Raw genomic sequence first — 22,488 nt, 5'->3', positions numbered from 1 at the left:
GGGACATACCCCACACGAGGGTACAGAAATGCTTTTGCCAGACCGGGCGCAAAGTCATTATAGGAAGGGGCCACAGAAAGGGCCTGTAAATCCCCAACTCTCTTAAGAGAAGATAACGCCAGAAGAAAGGTAGTCTTTATCGTAAGGAGGCGATCAGAAATTTCTTCGATAGGTTCGAATGGAGGCCTACAGAGAGCTTCTAGCACCACTGCTAGGTCCCATGTAGGGACACGAGATCGTACCCGAGGCCTCAGCCTCAGCACACCGCGGAGGAAACGTGTAACTAGGGGGTGTCTCCCCACTGAGATGCCACTGAGAGGGGCGTGGTAGGCCGCAATGGCCACCACGTAGACCTTCAGGGTGGAGTGGGTTAACCCTGTAGAGAAACGGGCCTGTAGGAACTCCAGTACTGTACCGACTGGGCAGCTAGCTGGGTTGAGCTGGCGGTCTCTACACCAGGAAGTGAAAAGTTTCTACTTCCAAGCGTACAGTTTCCTCGTGGAGGGAGCTCTGGATTGGAGGATGGTCTCAACAACCTCAGTTGAGAGAACGGAAGCTACTAGTTGTGCCCCCTCAGGGGCCACACCCATAACTTCCTCAGCTCCGGGCGGGGGTGAAATATCGTGCCCTCCGCCTGTGAGAGGAGGTCCCTCCTGACGGGAATCTCACATGGAGAGCCATCGAGAAGGGAAATCAGGTCCGAGAACCTGGTACGCCTGTAACACAGACATTGTGTGCAGACACGCACCGGCCTGACCCACTGCCACGTACCCCTTGCCCACCAGCGCTGATGTTGTACGTAGCGGCTTGGAGGGCAGTGCTGGAGCCTTTAAAGACGATGCCATGCCTGGGCACAGATAGCTAGCTAGCGTCTGTTCAACCCGGGGTATCGCCTTATAGCCACGCTCAGTTAGCCCTGCCACATTTCCATAATAATCTGAAGCAGGGATGAATAGGCGGGCCGAAAAAGGCCTGGCCCACGACCTCGACACCTTGGTGTGAAGGTTGGGGAAAAATGAGGTGGCGGCTTCACGCGCAGGAAGCGTTCATCCAGCTTGCTTCGCTGCGGCTCGGCCTGCTTCTCGGCGGGCCAATCGATTTTTAGCTTGGCCACGGCACGAGTAAGCACCTTCACTAGCTCCTCATATTGGGGCGATTGAGGGGGCGAAACCTCTTCGACGTCCTCCACGTCAACCTCCTCGGAGGAAGACAGGAGAAGTGTCGAGCCGTCACCCCGGGAGGAAGTAGCCGCAGAACGGGCTTCCGAACCCAGAGATCGGTGATGTAACGTGGGCAGGGAGGAACACACAACTTATAACGTGGCTTGCACTCGCCCTTTGCATGCTTTGTCTTAGCGTGAGCCTTAGACATAGCTGCTTATTAGACTTTTCTCACAATAGACAAGACAACAATAAATATGACTGACACACAAAGCGCTTCGCTGAATGACAGAAAGCTGACGCGGGCTCCGCCGCACGTGCTTTTATAGCTTCCTGGTCATGACGTCACCCGTCGTGACGTCCCGTTCAGCTATTGGACTGATTTCACATGTGATTCAGAGCATGGGTCGCAGAAGGCGTTCCCCTAGCGTTTTCGACGCAGCTCGAGTTCCTGAAGAGGAACTGCAGCTTTACGATATATTAAAGTAATAGTCAAAGGCAGAAGGCTACATTTTAAAGAGAATTTAGTTATATGTTCTCTGATTCAAACAGGTAATATCATGAGATGTTTATTTGATTTGTGACATAAAAATAGTTTGATGTACAATGAAAAACTACTGTAGTGTTCAGAACTCCAGACACGCAAGCCAGAAGGAGTTCACCCAAAATCAAAATCTGTTGAAAATATACTCACCCGCAGGTCATCCAAGATGTAGATAAGCTTGTTTCTTCATGGCAACAGATATGGAGAAATGTAGCATGGATCATCTGCAGTGAATGGGTGCCGTCAGAATGAGAGTCCAAACAGCTGATAAAAACATCACAATAATCTTCAAGTAATCCACACCCCCCCAGTCCATCAGTTAATGTCTAGTGAAGTGAAAAGCTGTGTGTTTATAAGAAACAAATCAGTCATTAAGACATTTTAACATCAAACCTTTGCTTCCAGCTTCAATGAGTCCTCTATGCATAATATTGCTCTCTCCAATAAAAAAGTCGTCTTGTCTAAATCAGGAGAGATATCTGCACAGATTAAGCACCATTTACAAATGAAAACAGTGCAAACCAGCTCTAAACAAATATGTGTGTGATTTTTATGTGAGAGACAACAGGTGATGGACTTTCACTGGAGGAAGCTATTATCGATTATGGACTTGTATTTTGGACAGAACCGACGGCTCAAGTTAAAATACCTTAACGATGAATTTGTTTCTTACAAACATGCAGCTTTTCACTTCATATGACATTAATTGATGGACTGGAGTGGTGTGGATTACTTGTGGATTATTGTGATGTTTTTATCAGCTGTTTGGACTCTCATTCTGACGGCACCCATTCACTACAGAGGATCTATTGGTGAGCAAGTGATGGAATGCTACATTTCTCCAAATCTGATGAAGAAACAAACTAATCTACATCTTCGATGGCCTGAGGGTGAGGACATTTTCAGGATGATGCCCACATTTACACATGACTGATGCCTACTGGATGATCAGAAACTTGGCAACGCATATTAGGTACTATTATTCCTAAACAACAGCTGTTCCTGGCCGTGCGCAACACTTGCTCTTTTATTTTTGGAAAATACGTTGGAAAGGAGTCGTTCAAATCAACAGTCATCCATTTACTCACCCTAATGTTGTTCCAAACCTTGTGGAACACAACAAAGTGATTTTCAGCAGAATGTCATGAGACATGTGAAAACAAATAACCTTTAACTTCACTGACATCAAATTTAGTGTGTACAAACATAAAGATTTGAGTGCAGAAGGGAACATTCTGTAAATCCTGAACGATTTCAGTTTTGCTCAATAGCACAAGTCATATAAACTAGCTTTATGGAACTTTTTTGTAGCACGTGAGGGTGATTCATGATGATGAATTTTCAGAAGGAATATAATAATATAATAATTTTTGAAAAAATGCTTTTATTTATCAAGGATACATTTAATTGATCAAAAGTGACAGTAAAGACATTTATAACGCTACAAAATATTTCAATTTCAAATAAATGCTGTTCAAGAATCCTGAAAAAAAAAGCTTTTACTGTTTCCTCAAAACTATTAAGCAGCACAACTGTTTTCAATATTGATAACAATCAGAAATGTTTCTTGAGCAGCAAATCAGCATATTAGAATGATTTCTGAAGGATCATGTGACACTGAAGACTTTGCATCACAGGAATAAATTACATTTTAAAATATATTCAAACAGAAAAGTGATTTTAAATTGCAATAATATTTCACTTTTTTACTGTATTTGTGATCAAATAAATGCAGCCTTGGTAAGCATAAGAGATCTTTCAAAAACATTTAAAAAAAAATCTTAATCGACCCCAAACTTTTGAACAGTAGTGTATGTGCACACAAATATAAACTACAGTAATGCAAAAACTCAATTACTAAGCTCAAGTTTTAGAAAAAAGCTACAAATATTAATCTGCATTTCTTGAAGAGTTTAAATTCTGATCGCACCATTAAATGTAACAATACAGAATTTAGACAGATATTTTGTAACTGTAATATTTCAAAATTCCCTCCAGTATTCCAAACTAAGGGGACAAATGTACATGTTTAAGAAATGGTAATTAAAACTAAAATTCTCAACTGCAATTTTGAATATTGTCCTTCTCAATGTTTAGACTCTCTAGTGTTAACGGTCCCATATTTTAAATTTTTACAGCTCCTTTCTTGTCGATTTTGGCCTGTCTAATTAATATTCATGAGCCTCTCTTCTGATTGGCCTGTTGTTTTCTGAGTGACACATGACCAGGCCAGCCACAGGTAACTAGGGTCAGCCGACGTCACAGCGCTAGCTGGAGGCAGCAAAACAAAGGTGAAACTGGAGGCGGCCCATTCAAACCAGCGCAGATTCGGCTACATGAGCTTAAAATATCATCTTGTTGTGATGTTGGGTGCCAGAATCGATGTAATACAGCCTCAAATTAGAAATTTGATCGCATATCTGCTGCCACTGCCAGACAAAAAACCGACGACAGCTGTGGTTAAACGCGATAAAACGAGCAGACTGGACAGAAACGAACGTCAAAAATGCTCTTTTCTTATCAGAAAAGGTTCAATAAAGTATTGTCTTTTGTTGTTATGGGCGCTTCTACATATTTCTTGCCATATGTCTATGTTTCTTGCATCTCACGACTATGTTGTGTATGAAATAATGTCTGTGTGGATGTGTGTAAAACAACAAACTGACAATTTATATATAATCATTTGTAATTGTATATACATTGTTGTGATGACTGTGTAGTTCTGACGTCAACTTTTTATGGAAGTCACAAAGGTTTGTGAAAAATCACAGCTACTTTAAGCAGGCTGTGTGAATTTTACTGTGGACTGACAGTTTTGAAACTTATATGGTAGTTACATAGCACCTAGACCTCAGTTTTGACAATATGGGACCTTTAAAATGACAACACCATCGGTCTGTTTCCAAGGATTCAATTGCATGACTTTATTTTGGTACTGAAGGGCATCATCTAATTTCAGCAGAAAATACATGTCTTTAGGCTTCGACAAGCTGTGAATGTAAACGTTGTGTTTGAGACTCTATGCATGTTATGTGTGCATGTGTGTCGTCTTACATGCCGAATCGATGTGGTGCAAATCAGTACCAGCACAAAATGAATCACAAAGCTGATCTAATTACCTCAGCAGTCATCTAATAACTAGTCCCGATGCTAGAGACACATTATTGTTGATTAAATTGTGTGCAATTGCATCAAAATGATCCCCTTTATTCTAATGCCTTCATAATCCACTTAATTCAATTTAGTTTGTGAGACACCATTTATATTTTTAAAAGAATTGCCGTTTGTCTAGTTTCCCCTCCAAGCAGTCATCGTGTAGATATCTCTGTGTTTTCTGTTTACACTGTCTTGTTTGTCTGAACGTGGGTATTTGAATGTGATATTGGACTATATTAAGGGAATAGCTCTAAAATAAGTAGGAAAACAAATAACAACCTTAAGGAAAAAGAGGGTAATAAACATGACCCTTGCGACCAAGCATTTTCCCCCTCAATACTTGCTGGCAAGTTTTTTGAGTGCATTTGTTGTGTGGTGTCATCTAGCTAAAGCAGTATTTATGAATACCTGAAGCATGACCATGTTGTCGCCCTCAAATGTGACAAAGACGTCGGAGTCACACTTCAGAGACGGAATACGGTTTTCCATCATAAAGCCCTGGAAGGAAAATCAACCACAGTTTCTATTTAAACGTGAAATAAAGCAAATCAAAATACACATTTGACATACTGTATGTGGACATCAGTGAAAGGAATAATTTACCTAAAAATGAAGATTTGCTGAAAATATAGCATGTAGATGAGTTTGTTTCTTCATCAGATTTGGCTAAATGTAGCATTGCATCACTTGCTCACCATTGGATCCTCTGCAGTGAATGGGTGCCGTCAGAATGAGCTGATAAAAGCATCACAATAATCCACAAGTAATCCACACCACTCCAGTCTCTTCCATGAAGAAACAAACTCATCTACATCTTGGATGACCTGAGGATGTCTACACTTTCAGCAAATTCTCATGTTTGGGTCAACTATTCCTTTAAAAAAAATCACCAGCTTAAAAATTTGATATAATCATTGGAACAACGTTTACAGTGTTAAACACTTTATCTGACCACTTTCAATGTACTGACTCAAACTCACACAGTTAGCATAAAATTGAATAGAAATGACATGTTTTGTTGTGACCAATTAATTTTTCCAATATTTGCCCATTTAAATTGATTTTCAGAGTTTGTTTAGAACTATTTACGTTGGTGAAGTAGAGCAAAAACTGACAATAAACTGTCTAAAATGTAATTAATTTAATATTTGTTAAACTGTTAATGTAAATTCAATATCAGTCGTGATAATATTTGGGAAAAACGGCACTCTTGCTCATGTGATATTGCTTGACTATATCATACGTTAAACAAGTGCTCATGCAGAGGCCTTCTTTCGCACATATATTGAATTTGAATTAATTTTGGTGGTATTTTCGCCCCTGCTAAATAAATGGATGGGAATAAACATGCCACAACATGCTGAAGAAAATGTGAGAGGTGCAAAACTCGCCCCAATGATGCTAGAATGATTGCCAGGAAGTTGATATATGAAAACAAAAAAATCATAAATGCAAATATAAATGTATACATAATACAAATAATAATAATAAACAAATGTAAATTATCACAAATAAACGGCTGCAACACTTGAGTTATCGTAATAATGATACTTGTTTGTGTGTTAATAAATGATTTCTTTATTTAAAAGATATCTTAACACAAGCTATTTTCTTACCATGTGTTTTGTTTGCGTGAGATCAAAAATGTATATCAGCCCTGTGGTTTCACGCATTTTAAACATATACATGCTGTTCACACCACAAGCACTATGAGCCAACAAAAAGCACAGGCTATCAAGATTACACCACTGATATTTACATTTATTATTCAAGCAAACAATAATTTATATGAAAACTAAATGAGAACTGGTCATAATTTCTTTTTCATTTGTGTCACTTTTTGTCTTGACTAGATCATTTTAAAAGGTCCTGTAATGGTCCTAGATATTCCATGTAGGTTTAAAATTAATAAGAAAAATCATGTATAAGAAGAAGAAGAAAAAGAAGCAGCAGCAAAATCCCCGTTAAAATTGTATTAGATTATAGTATGGAAAACATGTCCACAAAAACACCAATGCAAGTTATTCTTTGACAGTTCAGGAGGTTTGTATTTGACACCGTGACGTCGCTGCACAACAGGACATGAGTATCAGCATATATGTGTGTTTAGGTGCAAAGACACGCGCACACTCACCATGCCGCCAGTACACTCACGGCAGTCTTGCAGACACGTCACGTTCTCCCACGTGCTGTAGGCTTTGAGTCCTGCGACGAGAGCTTGCAGAGCGCGATTGCTTTGAAGGTCCTGACCCTGACACAAAGCATCGTCCATCAAACCTGCAGCGTATCTGAGAGCAAACAAAGGAACATACGGACAATGCACATACAATACAAACACAACAAACCCTAACCTAATAAAGGATTATTACTTTGTATAAATATATATATATGACCTTGGTGTTGCTAGCAACATGCTGTTGTGTTTGAGCTACAGGGATGTTGCCCAAATAAATCTAAATAAAAAAATAAAATTAAAAATACAATATTAAAGGGGTCATATGATGTTGCTAAAAAGAACATAATTTTGTGTATTTGGTGTAATGAAATGTGTTTATGCGGTTTAAGGTTCAAAAAACACATTATTTTCCACATACTGTACATTAATGTTTCTCCTCTTATGCCCCGCCTTTCTGAAACGCGTTGATTTTTACAAAGCCCATCGGTCTGAAAAGCGAGGTGTGCTCTGATTGGCCAGCTATCCAGTGCGTTGTGATTGGCCGAATTCCTCAAGCATGTGATGGAAATGTTACGTCCCTTACCATACTGTGATGCCTGCGGCAACCACATGTGACGACCCCGGGCTGGACTACACTTCATCCACGGTGAAAGCCGATCCGGCGATCCACAGCACATAACTGATGTATTCCATCAGCGACCAGCACGGATCAGCTCCAGGCATGACGAAGTGATATCGTCCTCTTTTGGAAGGCCAAACAAAGTAGTTTCGCTTTCACAACGAAACACACAGTGCCTTCACGACATGGCGGCGGCAACAACAATACTGCAGCGAGAATAAAAGTTACGCCTTCTTTCTTTGCGTGAAGATGTGGGAAGAGTTGCATAACGCCGCCCAAATAGTGAGGTAGATATGTGGGGGCGTGTTAGAACGAGGCGTTTTAGGTAGGCATGACTGACTCTGAACTTTTATAAAGAATATCTCTTTGGATTTGAGACTTTAGTCTTTGCAATTTTACAGATCTTCTTTATGCACCAAGAGCTTGTGACACTCCAAAGAGAAAGGAAAAATTGAAATCGCATCATATGACCCCTTTAAATATTAAAAATTTAATTGTACAAAAGGGAATCAGACTTTCACTGTACAAATCTTTGACCATCAAACTTTCGTTCTCTTTGACTTTCCAATAAAGTGCAGATGTGTCAGATAAATAAAGTGGTTTCTCAGAAGGAGGCATCTGAGCTCCTCTTTTCCTTTGATTCTCCTCCTGTGGTATTTCTCAGAATGTGCCACTGACCTGAATTACACAAACACAGAGACCTCCAGTGGAGGCCAATAAAAATGCTCTTTGTGCTGCTACTTTGTGTCTTTAAAGGGCACATGTGACACTTTCTTCTTATTTTTAAATCTAGTTTGATGTTCTATGTGGACAAAACCGAGTTCACTCAGACCATTTATAAAAAATCAGCAAAAATGGTTGCTCACCCAAAGCTATTGTGTGGTTTAAAAAGATTTTGTATGTGCTATTTTAAAATGTTTATTTCACAACTAAAATGTATTTTTGCAAATTAAAAATACAATGGATCCTTTTCACATTTCTGAGGTTCTCAGAAGAGGAAGTCGTCATAGTCAGTAAACTGCTACAGTAGTGAACGGGAGATGACAGCTGATATCATTTTTGTATTCTCATTTGCTCCAAAAGCAAAAGAAAAAAAATCCATGATAGCATTTCCATGACTTTCCAAAAATAGGGAAAATCTAGAGGGAATGATTACAGAAATCAGAAGTCAAGAGATGTCAAATTCTCACTCCCTCGGCCGTTGTATTAGAAACACTTGCGCAACAGCATTCATTATTATTATTTTTTAATTGATTAATTAATTTATTTTGCAATTTACTGCCACGGTAATATAAAATAGAATATGTCATTATAAATGCATACTACATTTTAAAAAAATAAAATATGAAAAACTTTACTACATTTGCAATGCTGATAATTATAGAATTGCTTGATCACAGTCTGTGAAAAGGGTTAACTAAAATGTATTTTTGCAACATAGAATAGCATTTGATTCAATCAAAAGTATCTATTAATTTGATGATTTATTTAATTTTTATTTTGCAGCATTCCTGTATCTCAAACAGTACGGCATGACGCTAACAACACCAAGGTCAAAGGTTCGATTCCCAGGAAATGCATGAACTGGATATCTTGAATGCATTGTAAGTCGCTTTGGATAAAAGCATCTGTCAAATGCAAGAATGTAAACTTTATCTTGTTTTGTTATTCAGTTTTTTCTTTCTTTTTAAAATTAAATTAAATACCTTGTGTCTTTTCTCATATGCAATTTGCTTTGAACAAAATCATCTGCTAAATTAAGGCAAGACATCCCAGGATTACTAATAGTTATCGCCATACTTCTAATAACTAATAACTAAAAAAACTCGCCATATGTCCTCAGTTGATTGATTACATGAAGAATTATATATATATAAAAAAAAAGAATGACAAGTTTTCTGAGATATTATGTTTAAATATGCAAATGAGGCATACTCTAATTAAATATCCACTAATTTGCATAGAATTCCAGAATAGAATACTGAATAAATCCAGATTCAAAATGGTTGTTTTATTCTGTTGACATATTAGAGTCAAAGGTTTTTACATTGGGGATTTTGGATATCTATTTTGATTGATCCATAAATCAGAAAATATTATCAACATCCAGAATAATATATATATATATATAAATATATATATATATATCACCATGATTTTAGGTAAAAAATGTTGTATAAACTCAGAAGAATGATATATGAACAAACCCCTCTGTTAAACCCTTCCGAATATATGGGAAATAAAACTGTAAGTGCTGCTGAAGTTGAGCCTTGAGAAAAACTTGGGAAACCGGCCATTAAAGCGTTAGTTCACCCATAAATGAAAATTCTGTCATTAATAACACAAGAACACCGATTAAGATATTTCTGATGAAATCCGGGAGCTTTCTGACCCTGCATAGACAGCAATGGAACTGACACATTCAAGGCCCAGAAAGCTAGTAAGGACATCATTAAAATAGTCCCATCAGTGGTTCAACCCTAATTGATCTATCGTAAGCCCCGCCCCCCTTAGTTATTGTTTCTCCCTCGGACAAACAAACGGAGTTGCTCACTCTCTTACAGTGTGAAAACCTTGTCCCACAATGTTTTTGCACAATTTTGGACACAGAAGGGCCACCATTCAAGTGGGAATTAAATATTCCATGGAGGGATAAAATATTTTAAAATAAATACGGTGGGTAACTTGAAGCGAGGGTTTACAGATCACAATACAAACAGGAGAAGTCTCATCTTACGGCCGTCACGATTGCAGATGACAACATCCCAGATCAACACTGTTCATGTATCGCAGGGTACGATTAAATTATTGTACATTTAACCAGTTTAATATGGAGAGGCACTGAAATGTAGACCGTTTATGTGTTTTTGACCTACACTGTACATGATGTGAGAACAGTTCGCTATTTAGGTTTGTAATAGCATTGACTCACTAACTTTAACGTTAGCTGGTTTTAGCCAGAGATACCTTGCTGAAGCACAAGAGGACATTAATGTTCTGCTTGAGCAGATGAAAATTGTAACTTAATGAGTGCATGACAACCAAATGAACGTTTTTGTCTTCATTGGGATTGGGGTTGAATGCTTAGGGACATTTTGCTCTGTTTTGTGTGGGTTTAGGAAATGTAATAAAATAAATTATATTGCCCATCCTCTCAGGATAACTGGAATCAGTGTTACAAGTACCACAAGCACATTGTTTTTCCATTTTTGTAGCATAAACACCATCAAACCGATGAGCGATTCAGATCTTCCAATGTTTCTCTATGGAGCTGAAACCTAAAGATGTCCGAGTTCCGCTCCCCGTGCAACTGATACTCGACTACCATTGGCTCATCTGCGTTCAAGGGGAGGGGCTTACCGATAGGTCAATTCTATGAAGCTACGAGAATACTTTGTACACAAAGAAAACAAAAATAACGACTTTATTCAACAATTCTTCTCTTCTCTGTCAGTCTTCGCCATGCGTTCAGGAGAGTACCGCGACACATACGTGTGATGCTGCTGATGCAGGAGCCGGCGTTCTGACGTAGAACACGCATGCGCTGCGGCTCGTTTGCAAGCAGAGGAATGCACACGTATGTGTTGTGCTACTGTCGTGAATGGCAGCAGAGACTGACACGAAGAGAAGGAAATGTTGAAAAAAGTTGCAATTTTTGTTTTCCATGCGCACAAAAAGTATTCTCGTAGCTTCATAGAATTAGGGTTGAACCACTGATGTCACATGGACTATTTTAATGATGTCCTTACTACCTTTCTGGGCCTTAAAGGTGGGGTAAGCGATTTTTCATGAACGCTTTAGAAAACCGATTCGGGCCGACTAGCAAAACAAATTTGTAGCCAATCAGCAGTAAGCGGCGTGTCTACTCATGATGTGAAGGAGAGAGCGTCCAGTGCTCACATTAGCGAGCCGAGCGACAGAAAGATAGAGATGGCGGATAAAAAACAAAAGAAGGCTTAAGGCAAGAAGTAGGACCCGTGTAAATATCGGATCAGCTTTCCAGCACTGGAGAGAACTCAAGGAGCGCAAGGTCTGCAATCGGACGCCGAGGTTGCTTTGTTTCTTCTCGATAGGTGAGTAACACCGTGTCTGCGCCACAACAGCTAAAGTCTGTCTAGTACACTGGACGCGACAAAGCGACCATTGAAAATCATTTGAAATTTGTGTCAATATGTCATGAATAGAACGCAGCAGCAGTTTTCTGTCGGGGATTTGTCGTGTCGTGCCGCGCCGCATCCAGTGTAGACCATAGATATGTATATATATCTATGGTGTAGACAGCATCATTAATTATAATGAGATATATAGTATTTTGTCACACCTCGCCACTCACGTCCGGTGTAGACACGGTGTAACATTGGTTTTGCTTTGTTTCACAGAACTAATCGTTGCCTGGGTTGCGTACGTATGTGTGGGGTGGAGCTAACAAAATAGGGGCGAGACCCTTTTGGGGTAGGAGTGTGTTTGTTTTGGTGATTTCAAATGTCAACATTGGCTACCAGAAATTGCTTACCCCACCTTTAAATGTGTCAGTTCCACTGCTGTCTATGCAGGGTCAGAAAGCTCTTGGATTTCATCAAAAATATCTTAATTTGTGTTCTTGTGAGTAATGAATTTTTGGGTGAACTAACGCTTTAAAGAGATGCATTATATAATTAAAATCTACAGATGCAAACAGATAAAGTGCAATAAAAATAAACACTTAAAAGTGTTTTTTGGATGTTTTCTTTCCACTAGTCTGAAACAACACATTCAAAAAGTGCATGAAAAAACTATGTTTTTGCCTATAGAGTCTTGTCTTTGCATATAAAAAGATCATATTCAATGGGCCATGAACAGGAAGTAGATTTACCTGGTGGTGAAAATGAGCGAGAGGGCAGCAGCCAGGTGTGGCATCAGTCTCAGGTACTGCGTTTGGTGCTCGATGATCTTCACCTCATCCTGATCCTTCGGACCGAACTGTCTGCGACTGCAAAGAACATTTAGACGTTGAAACTCATTCAAAATGTCACTGCACACTCAGAAACCTCTGTCATAGTCACATAATCACATTCAAACCCAAACAGACACAGCGGGGTCACAGCAAAGGGTCAGACGTCCCACAACACACCTGGATATCGACGCATCGGAGAAATAAACTGTTAACCTTCCAGGTAACCCACTTTTTTAACCGCAGTGGATGCATTAGTGTGTGCGGAGGAAGACTTATTGTGGTGGACGTCTGGTCTTGTGTCTGTATGTGTTTGTGTCTTTCTGCTGTACTGAAGTTGAGCTTTGTACACCTGTGACTATTGAACTACCACAAACTGTATCTCTACATCTAACATCTGCAGGTGGCTTCCCCACAGAGCAGACGAGATGGGAGCATGTGTGTGTGTGTGCGCATATGTGTGGTTTTAAAGGTGAGAAGCCCACACAAAAATCCTATTGTAACATGCCTCATCTAAAGTTGAGTGTCTTCTCTTGTACAGGCCTCTTAAAAATAAACAGACGCTTTATGTGCCGGTCAAATGTCATGTAAAAGCACATTCGGTTACTGCTGTTATTGTAGAAACACCCTATTTATAGATGTACAGTACTTGTCGAGTGAGTGAGTAAGTAACTAACTAAATAAACACAGTATTAATGCTGCAAAGTACTAAAACAAATACAAATTCAGCTATGAAGAAGACATTAGTGTCATTATTCAGTTTAATTTAGTTCACTAATAGTGCCAAGTTAATCAAATTATTAATAATTGGACTATAAGCAGCTGTACAGAAGACCACAGTGTCATTATTTAGCTCAATGTTGATTCAGTTCAGTTCAATAAGTGTCGATGTTGCAGAGTTTGTCACCTATTATTATTTATTCTTCAACCAAATATCCAAAAGTAAAACTAAACTGAAATAAAAAATTTATTAAAGCTATATAAAATATATAAAAGTCTAAAATGACTAAAAATAAAATAAAGAATTAATTAAATCTTTATAAAACTATATAAAAAAAAGTAATAAAAATGACTAACTAAAAGCTATATACAATAATTAAAAAAGTCTAATAAAATGACAAAAGCACATAACAAAATTACTAAAACCAAAAATGAAAGCATAAGAAAATATACAAATATTAAATACTTCAATAGTATATAAATAACACTGCTATTTGTTAACATGAACAAATAGATGCACAACTTCAGTGACATCAATAGGGTTGCTATTGAGATAAAGCGAGTTACATACAGCTGTTCATGTGATCTCAACACGACAACCTTCGTGAGAAAGGACTGCTTTTTATCTGAGAGTCCTTTTGGGATGTTTTACATCCCTTACAGTTAATTTCTTTAGAAATAAACCTCTTTTTTCGTCGGAACACAGATCTATGAACTATTTTGAACTGCATTATTCTAGAGTGGAACATATAGAAGTCGGCGGAAGACATAGTGGAACCACATGATGCAAGCGCACACCTACATTTCCTGAAGACTGATGAAATGCACAGAGTGTCGTCTGTCATCTGAACAACTGTCCTTCATTACACTAAACAGATGACAGCGCTGGCTCTTGTGATTTAGTTCGAAAAGTGAAATGCTACAGCGTTAAAGTCAACATAATATGGCATTCACAACCAATTCTATTTCCCATATACTTCCTACTGGACATCCTGTATAAGAGTCTTCCAATTATTATGTTATCTGTTATTAACTTTTTAGAGATTAAGATTTTCTGGCATCAAAAATCACTATTGACTGTTGGTAAGATTTTAGAAAGGCTGCATTAACCTAATGCTACATTGGCTGTTGGACAGTGCACTACAACTAAAACCATTATAAATAATTTTCAATAATTGAAATAAATATAAAAATTAGATGAAAAACTTAAACTTAAAAATTTTACAGGAAAATTAGCAACCAACTGAAATAAGTTGAAGTTGAAGTACAAAAATGACTAAAACTAAACTAACTGAAAAATAAATACAATATAATAAACAATAAATTAAAGCTTTCAAAACAAATTAAAAAAACATTTAAAAAACTACTAAAATTTACATAAAAATTAAATAAAGCTATATAAAAATTACTAAAACTAAAAGTGAAATATATATAAATCAAAGCTTTATAAAAAGATTTAAAATGACTAAAACTGAAATAAAAATCCATTAAAGCTATATAAAAATATACAACAATGAAAACTAATAAAATTTACTAAAACTACACCTGAAATAAAAATCTATTAACTATATAGAAACGTATATTTAAAAAATGATCATAAAAATGACAATACAATTACATAACAAAATTACTAAAACTTAAACTAAAACTGAAAATATAAAAACAAAATATTTTTTTAAATACTATAATAGCATATAAATACATACACTGGTATTAGTTAACGTGAACAAATGGCTACATGATCTCAGTCAAAACTTTTACAGCAAAGACAAACACTTTTCTTTGGAATGACATGCACCAGTGAACATGTCTAAAGATTGATTTTGTTGAATTTAAATGATTGTATGTAGCTTTTGAAGACGTGTATAACTTGCATATCAATCTTATTCTTATAACTAACTTTCCCACCACTAAAACGAACCAACTGACCAAACAACCTCCCAAACGCTGCGAGCAAATCTGCGAGCCACATGTGCGCAACATGACCACCGCCTTTTTGATGGCACGTTGTTGTTTTTAACCTTAAACCCTCTCGTTCAGAAAGTCTGAAGTGCGATGGCTTTGTGGTGTGTGCCGTAATAAGATAAACTCCAACCAAGAAGAGGTGTGGTGGGCTGAGAGCATCGAGCCTGATAACTGCGAGTGCGGTTTTTCTCTCACACCTGAGCGCTCATACATGTTTTGGCACCAGAGTTGTGGCTCTTTGTTCTTCCTCTGATATGTTTGTGCGTGTGGGTGCGCAGAGCTGTTTTGCAAATGGAAAACCTGCAACTATAGAAAGCAAACATTTCCTCTAGTTCTGTATTTTTTTCAGCCTGGGGATGCCATGTTCAGAGACACCCAGCATCGCCCACGCAGACGCACACATGCACAAAGCCACATGTGAGGAAGATGCGCAGCAGCAGCAGCGGAGGCGCGGACGAGAGTATCCCTCTGAACTGGATGTTCTCTGTGGTGAGGAGAAACTCCACACGTCATGGCGCTCTCATTTTGTTTTCACTCATTTCTAGAGCTTGTTGTTTATTTTTCTCTCCCCTACGACCACATAAATCGCTTTTGAAACTTCGTCGATGCAGTTTTGATGCGCTTGAAGGAGCGCGACTGTTTAACACTGATAAATAATTACAGGGAATTGTTTTGATCTGTTACCACCGATGCATCGTATCTGAATTTCATATGAACTTGCATGACATTCACACGCACAGATTTTTTAACATCCTACCTGTGACTGTAGCGTACTGCAATGACGAGCCCCAGCTGTTGAGAAAGCACACTGTGTAAAGGTTAAGTTAATAAGACTGGTACTAGACATAATTAATAATTAAACATGCAGTTCACCCTAAAAATTATAATTTACTCATCCTCATGTTGTTAAAAACCTGTATGACTTGCTTTCTTCTGTGAAACACAAAATGAGATATTTAACAGAATGACCAAGCTGCTCTTATAACTATTTTAGCATCCAGCTCTTTATATAAAGTTGGAAATATAAGTATATCCATCTTTATCCGCATACATACAGTACACTCATGTAAAGCGATATATACTATATAGCAAATCTCAAATGCCTGTTTTTTTTTTGTCTGAGTCTTTATATTAAGTTGGATATATAATTACGTCCAACCTTATCTGCATGCATACAGTATACTCACATAGGGTGATATATACTATATAGCAAATCTCAAATGCCTGTTTTTTTTTTGTCTGAGTCTTTATATTAAGTTGGATATATAATTACGTCCAACCTTATCTGCATGCATACAGTATACTCACATAGGGTGATATATACTATATAGCAAATCTCAACTGCTTGATTGCTTGTATCGTCTCAAAATGTAAACTATATTATCGTCCAGCTCTGATCTGATAAATGTAAATATAAGGCATGAAGATATTAAGATATTTTAAATATTAACATTATGATTTTCTGTAAAGCTGCTTTAAAACAATGTGTATTGTGAAAAAAAAGTGTTATACAAATAAATCTGACTTGATTTGAGGGGAAGGTGGTCTGACCCCAGTCTCCATCCACTTTCATTGTATGGAAAAAAACAATACAAATTTTTATTTTTTTTTTCCCCTATACAGTGAAAGTCAGACAGTGAGAGAGAGAGAGAGAGTAAATTGAACTATCCTTTTAAAGTGAACTATACTTTAATTAATCAAATTAACTGAAATAAAATAAGTTAAAGTTAAATAGAAATATTGAAATATTGATTTTTTATATATATATATATATATATATATATATATATATGAAAAACTTAAACAAAAATTAAAAATATTGCCTTGCAACTAACTAAAATAAAGTTAAAAGGAAATATTAAAAACTAATAAAAATGACAAAGACACATAATAAAATTTCTAAAACTAAAATGAAAACTGAAAATATAAAAATAAATGTCAAAATATTACTAAAATAGTATAAACAATACTAAAATTACACTATATTATGCTGGAGAAATAATTGCATGTCTCCCTCTTGTGGTGAAGCTGAAGCATCACTGACTTTACTGGGTCACACTGAGATACATGTTTGTGATGGTGCATGATAATCATGTTTCCAGAGTGATAACACTGATTACTGTTGTGTTAAATGTGAGTGGAGGTGAGTAAAAAACCTTCATGGCAGCCATGGCATGTACGGTGAGACCCAGACGGGTGGGTGTCAGGGCAGCGAGCATTGCATTGAAGCGACTGCTTTTACTGAGGACAGGAGACGAGTACAAACCATCAGCTGATACTGAACCAAACCTGCAACACAGTACAATGAGCTGTGAGAGACATGCATTCCCTCCTACATTCATTTATAACTACTATATACATGAAACACGCACACGCGCATATATATATATATATATATATATATATATATATGTATATATAAATATATATATATGTGTGTGACCCTGGACCACAAGACCAGTCTTAAGTCACTGGGGTATATTTTAGCATTAGCCAAAAATACATTGAATGGGTCAAAATTATAGATTTTTCTTTTATGCCAAAAATCATTAGGATATTCAAGGGGTCATATGATGTTGCTAAAAAGAACATTATTTTGTGTATTTGGTGTAATGAAATGTGTTTATGCGGTTTAAGGTTAAAAAAACACATTATTTTCCACATACTGTACATTATTGTTTCTCCTCTATGCCCCGCCTTTCTGAAACGTCGATTTTTACAAAGCTCATCGTTCTGAAAAGCGAGGTGTGCTGTGATTGGCCAGCTATCCAGTGCGTTGTGATTGGCCGAATACCTCAAGCGTGAGATGGAAATGTTACGCCCCTACCATATTGTGATGCCTTGTCCGGCCGGAGCGATGAGGCAAAAACATGAAAACCCATTATAAACGAGGCATTTGTTGCATCCAGTGGGGACATAATTACGGATTATAATGACTTATACTGTCTTTTTATGCGTTGCATCGTGCTGCGTAAACATAAAAGCATGTCTGCATTTGTGATCAGAGAAATGACAAACAACTAGCGCTATTTAAAGGCGATTTCCTCAATATTTAGATTTTTTTTGTACCCTCAGATTCCAGATTTTCAAATAGTTGTATCTCGGCCAAATATTGTCCTATCCTAACAAACATTGGAAAGCTTATTATTTATTCAGCTATTAGATGATGTATAAATCTCAATTTCGAAAAATGTACCCTTATGACTGGTTTTGTGGTCCAGGGTCACATATATATGTATGTGTGTGTGTGTTTTTCATGATTGTGGCAATTTCTATTATCATCTCATGAATGTCTTTTAGTTCACGATACCTAATCTACAGTAATTCTGTCCGTTAACTCACTTTCTCAGCAGATTTTCCCGTGGTATCCGGACGTTATTAAATATCAAAATCCCATTGTCAACCCCATGCAGACCTGCGTAAAAACACAAAGTAAAACAGTCAAAACTTGAAAAACTTTATTGAGGAGGGCTGTATTGAAAAATAGTGTTATTGTATTACCTTCCTTGTGCTTCATGTCAATGGTCGTCACTCCTGGCCACATGACTCCATTCTGATCACGGATTGGTACAATAAAGCAGTGGGGACCTGGGACAGACATCATCTCAATAAGAAGCATGATTTAGGTCGTTCATATCCATACAAGTTATGTGCTAAAGTTTAACACATGGGTTAGTGATTCAAGCTGTTTCTGTCTTGTTTAACAGATCAATCGGCGCACAATACATGTCAAACATTTTTTGATAACACCAACATTTGTCACGCATGTCCACATATACAATTTAAATCAGTGGGTCCATGTCTAAATGAGCACAAATGAGTTGTTAGAAGCATGCCAGATATGATGAACTAATGTGCAGACAGGCTTGTGATGATAATTCAGTATGTAAAGTCAGTATGAACAGCCGTTGCATCACTCTTACCCTGAGATTCTCCATTTATAATGAGCTGAGCAAACACAGCAGCATAGTTTCCTTTCATTGCATTCCCGATGTACATTTTCTGAGCATCTTCGGAAGGTGTGTGAATAATAAACTCCTGCAAAACAACCATCAGAAACATTTTAAACTCAACTCGGTGTCTGTTTCGCAATAATTCAAGTGTGGATATGAGTCACAAAAAATAAAGCTCTCCAGTGAATAACACATTAAATTTCAGTCCGTTCCTCGCAAAGCTATTTTATGGGTTACTGAGAACTTTTATAGAACCTTTTTTGGTACTTTTGAACCTTTTTGGAGCTTAATGGTATAAATCTCAGCTGTATTTGATAAAATAAGTAAGCATGACTATCATATGGGTTTACAACATAAGTTGCTGATGCCAGAATTTATCATTTTGGGTAAACTATTCCTTTAAAATTTGCATTGAAATCACTGTTGATCCCAGACAGTCCTGTAAATGAAAGCATAGACTTGGGAATCACCTGTGTGGATTGATTGTATCGGGCCTCAGTGATAATGCCTCGAACGTTGCTACCGTGGCCCCTCTCAGTCATCGCAAACATCCCTGTAAATTGTAACTCCTGCAATTAAACACACAAATGTATAGGGCATGTTGCATTGACATTAAAGGAATAGCTCACCCCAAAATGAAAATTTGCCTCACCCATCCATGATGTAGATGAGTTTGTTTCTTTATCAGAACAGATTGGATCCATTGGACACACCAATGGATGCTCTGCAGTGAATGGGTGCCGTCAGAATGAGAGCCCAAACAGCTGATAAAAACATCACTATAATCCTCAAGTAATCCACACCACTCCAGTCCATCAGTTAACATCTTGTGAAGCGAAAAGCTGCATGTTTGTAAGAAACAAATCCATCATTAAGAAGTTATTATGGATTATGGACTCGTATTTTAGCCGAAAGCAAAGGATTGAAGTTAAAACGTCTTAATGATGGATTTGTTGAATGTAATGGGTGTCTATTTGCCAGTCATTCTGTTCTTTGTTCCCTTTGGTTTTGGCCTTATTGTTTGTTCTAGTTTTTCCGTTAAAGGGGTCATATGATGCTTTTTTTTAAATCATTATTTTGTGTATTTGGCGTAACAGAATATGTTGACATGCTTTAATGTTCAAAAAACACATTATTTTTCAAATACTGTACATTATTGTAGGTCCTCTATGCCTCGCCTCTCTCAAACGCTTCGTTTTCTACAAAGTCCCTCCTTCCGACAAGCGCAGTCTGCTCTGATTGGCCAGCTGACCCAGTGCATTGTGATTGGCCGAACACCGCAAGCACTCGTCCGAAATGTAACGCCCCTTACCATAATCGCGAGCTTCATCTTTCAAAATAAATGTAAAGACAGCCCGAAAGGGGAACAGAGTCTCGTAACAGACACCGTGATGAAGCTGGTATGTGTTTGCAGTACACAAGCCACGGTTAAGACAGCAGACTCCCTGTCTTAGAACTCTTAGACTCTCTCTCTCACACATACACACACACAAGATGCGCAAAACTCCGCATTTGAACAGTCAATAGCAAATACTTAAACTAATAACAAAACAATAGCTGATTCAGAAGTGCCAGATTGTCATAGCATGGAAATCAATAAAAATAAAAACACATATAAATCTGCACTCATTTATGAACTGTAATAAAAAAAAATAACAACAATAATATAATAACAGTAAAATAATAACAATAGAGACGTTTAATGTTGAAAGCGGTTCGGTATATTAATAATGCAAAGTAAAAGCGTTCTTTTGGATCTTTGTTAAAGAGTAATGCACTGTATATCTCGCCCTTTAATATCAAAACAATCATAAATTACAAGAACGCATATGAGATATGTTTCATTTTGAATGTTGAAGTTTTTTGGGCTTGCGGAATCTTTAAAGTTATAGGGCTGTAAAATTATAATACTGGGTTTTTATTTCTTTTAAAAAGTGTGTTTTTATTTCTTTTTTGCCAAGTATAACAAACAATCAAATAAATAATAAATCAATAAAATATAGAAATAAATAAGACCTAATAATAATAAAAATGTGGAGTAAAGACTTTTTTTATCTTCGTTAAATAGTAGATTTTTTCCTTGTGTATCTTGCTCTATAATATCAAGTTAATATCAAGTTAATATCAACAGTAATAAATTACAAGAAAGCATATGAGACGATATGCTTCGTTTTCTCTTATGCTGAATTCTACAGTTTTTGTTGTGTTTATGAAATCTTTAAAGTAAAAAGGTTATACTATTATAGGACCGTAAAATGATACATTATGTAACATATGTAACAGTCAGCAATGATGCCGTTATGATTATGTGAAATGAGAGAAGTGTCCTACAGCTCTGCTGGATTTCATTATGTCCTATCAAGGTTAGATTGCTCCTCCCATTCTTATCAATGGCACAGCCAGGCGCCGGAGCAGACGCAAGTAGACACAAATAAACTACTGGCTGCTTTGCACAGGTCAGCGTGGCCTTAGAAAAAACATAACCAATTACTGCCCATACAGAAATATAATATATATGACATATATTGCCCCATATCACCACTGATATTGCCATTTATGTTAGTCTAAAGCGTACATTCACATATGTGTACATTCTTTGGGTAGATGAAGATGTACAGTAAGCTTATAACATATAAAATTCTCACAGTAATATTAGTATATTACGTACATATATTGAGAATATCTGTGTGATCTATGTGATTTTCATATGGCATTTTATGTAGCAATTATGTTAACAATGTACTGTATATTTTATTTATATATGCAACTTTATTAAAACAACATATATACAAAAACTCTCTCTCTCTATCTATCTATCTATCTATCTATCTATCTATCATCTGTCTGTCTGTCTGTCTGTCTGTCTATCTATCTATCTATCGGTCTGTCTGTCTGTCTATCTATTGATCTATTGATCTGTCTATCTGTCTGTCTGTCTGTCTGTCTGTCTGTCTATCTATCTATCTATCGGTCTGTCTGTCTGTCTATCTATTGTCGCTAGAGGATGCAGCGCAAGTTCCCTAGAAGGGGAACAGTATTTTCAGGCTATATTTTCCAGCTAATGCATGGTCTAAAGTATAAAAAAAAGGCTTCTATCAAAACGCAGATTGACTCTTTTAACTGAAAACTGAAACTTAACTTTTATATCTCCCGCCAGCTTATTAGCATGATCACAATAACCTGTTATTTTACTTTTGCTCTGAATACATTAACAGGCCTGTTAGTAGCTGTTAGTCCTGCTAAGAAGCAGCGGTGATGCAATATA

At 37.2% G+C, this 22,488-nt stretch overlaps 1 protein-coding gene across 1 annotated transcript in view; it reads right to left on the bottom strand.

Annotated features, from left to right (window-relative positions):
• Positions 1–19,784, bottom strand: part of LOC107585412 (acyl-CoA oxidase-like) — a 52,527-nt gene extending 32,743 nt beyond the window's left edge. Inside the window, exons 1-9 of the mRNA XM_016272428.1 lie at positions 19,694–19,784; positions 19,194–19,308; positions 18,772–18,858; positions 18,613–18,685; positions 17,427–17,559; positions 16,028–16,062; positions 12,508–12,624; positions 6,995–7,148; positions 5,269–5,358 (exon numbers count right to left, since the gene is read on the bottom strand). Coding sequence (XP_016127914.1) covers positions 5,269–5,358; positions 6,995–7,148; positions 12,508–12,624; positions 16,028–16,062; positions 17,427–17,559; positions 18,613–18,685; positions 18,772–18,858; positions 19,194–19,308; positions 19,694–19,774 — 885 coding nt within the window. The 5' untranslated portion in view covers positions 19,775–19,784. The remainder of the gene's footprint in view (positions 1–5,268; positions 5,359–6,994; positions 7,149–12,507; positions 12,625–16,027; positions 16,063–17,426; positions 17,560–18,612; positions 18,686–18,771; positions 18,859–19,193; positions 19,309–19,693) is intronic.
• Between the last annotated feature and the right edge of the window lie 2,704 nt (positions 19,785–22,488).

Source organism: Sinocyclocheilus grahami, unplaced genomic scaffold (genome assembly GCF_001515645.1).
Source record: "Sinocyclocheilus grahami isolate Dianchi unplaced genomic scaffold, SAMN03320097.WGS_v1.1 scaffold70.1, whole genome shotgun sequence".
In the NCBI taxonomy this organism is placed as follows: Eukaryota; Metazoa; Chordata; class Actinopteri; order Cypriniformes; family Cyprinidae; genus Sinocyclocheilus; species Sinocyclocheilus grahami.
Note: the sequence above shows the minus strand (reverse complement) of the source record. Positions and strands in the feature narration are given on the sequence as shown.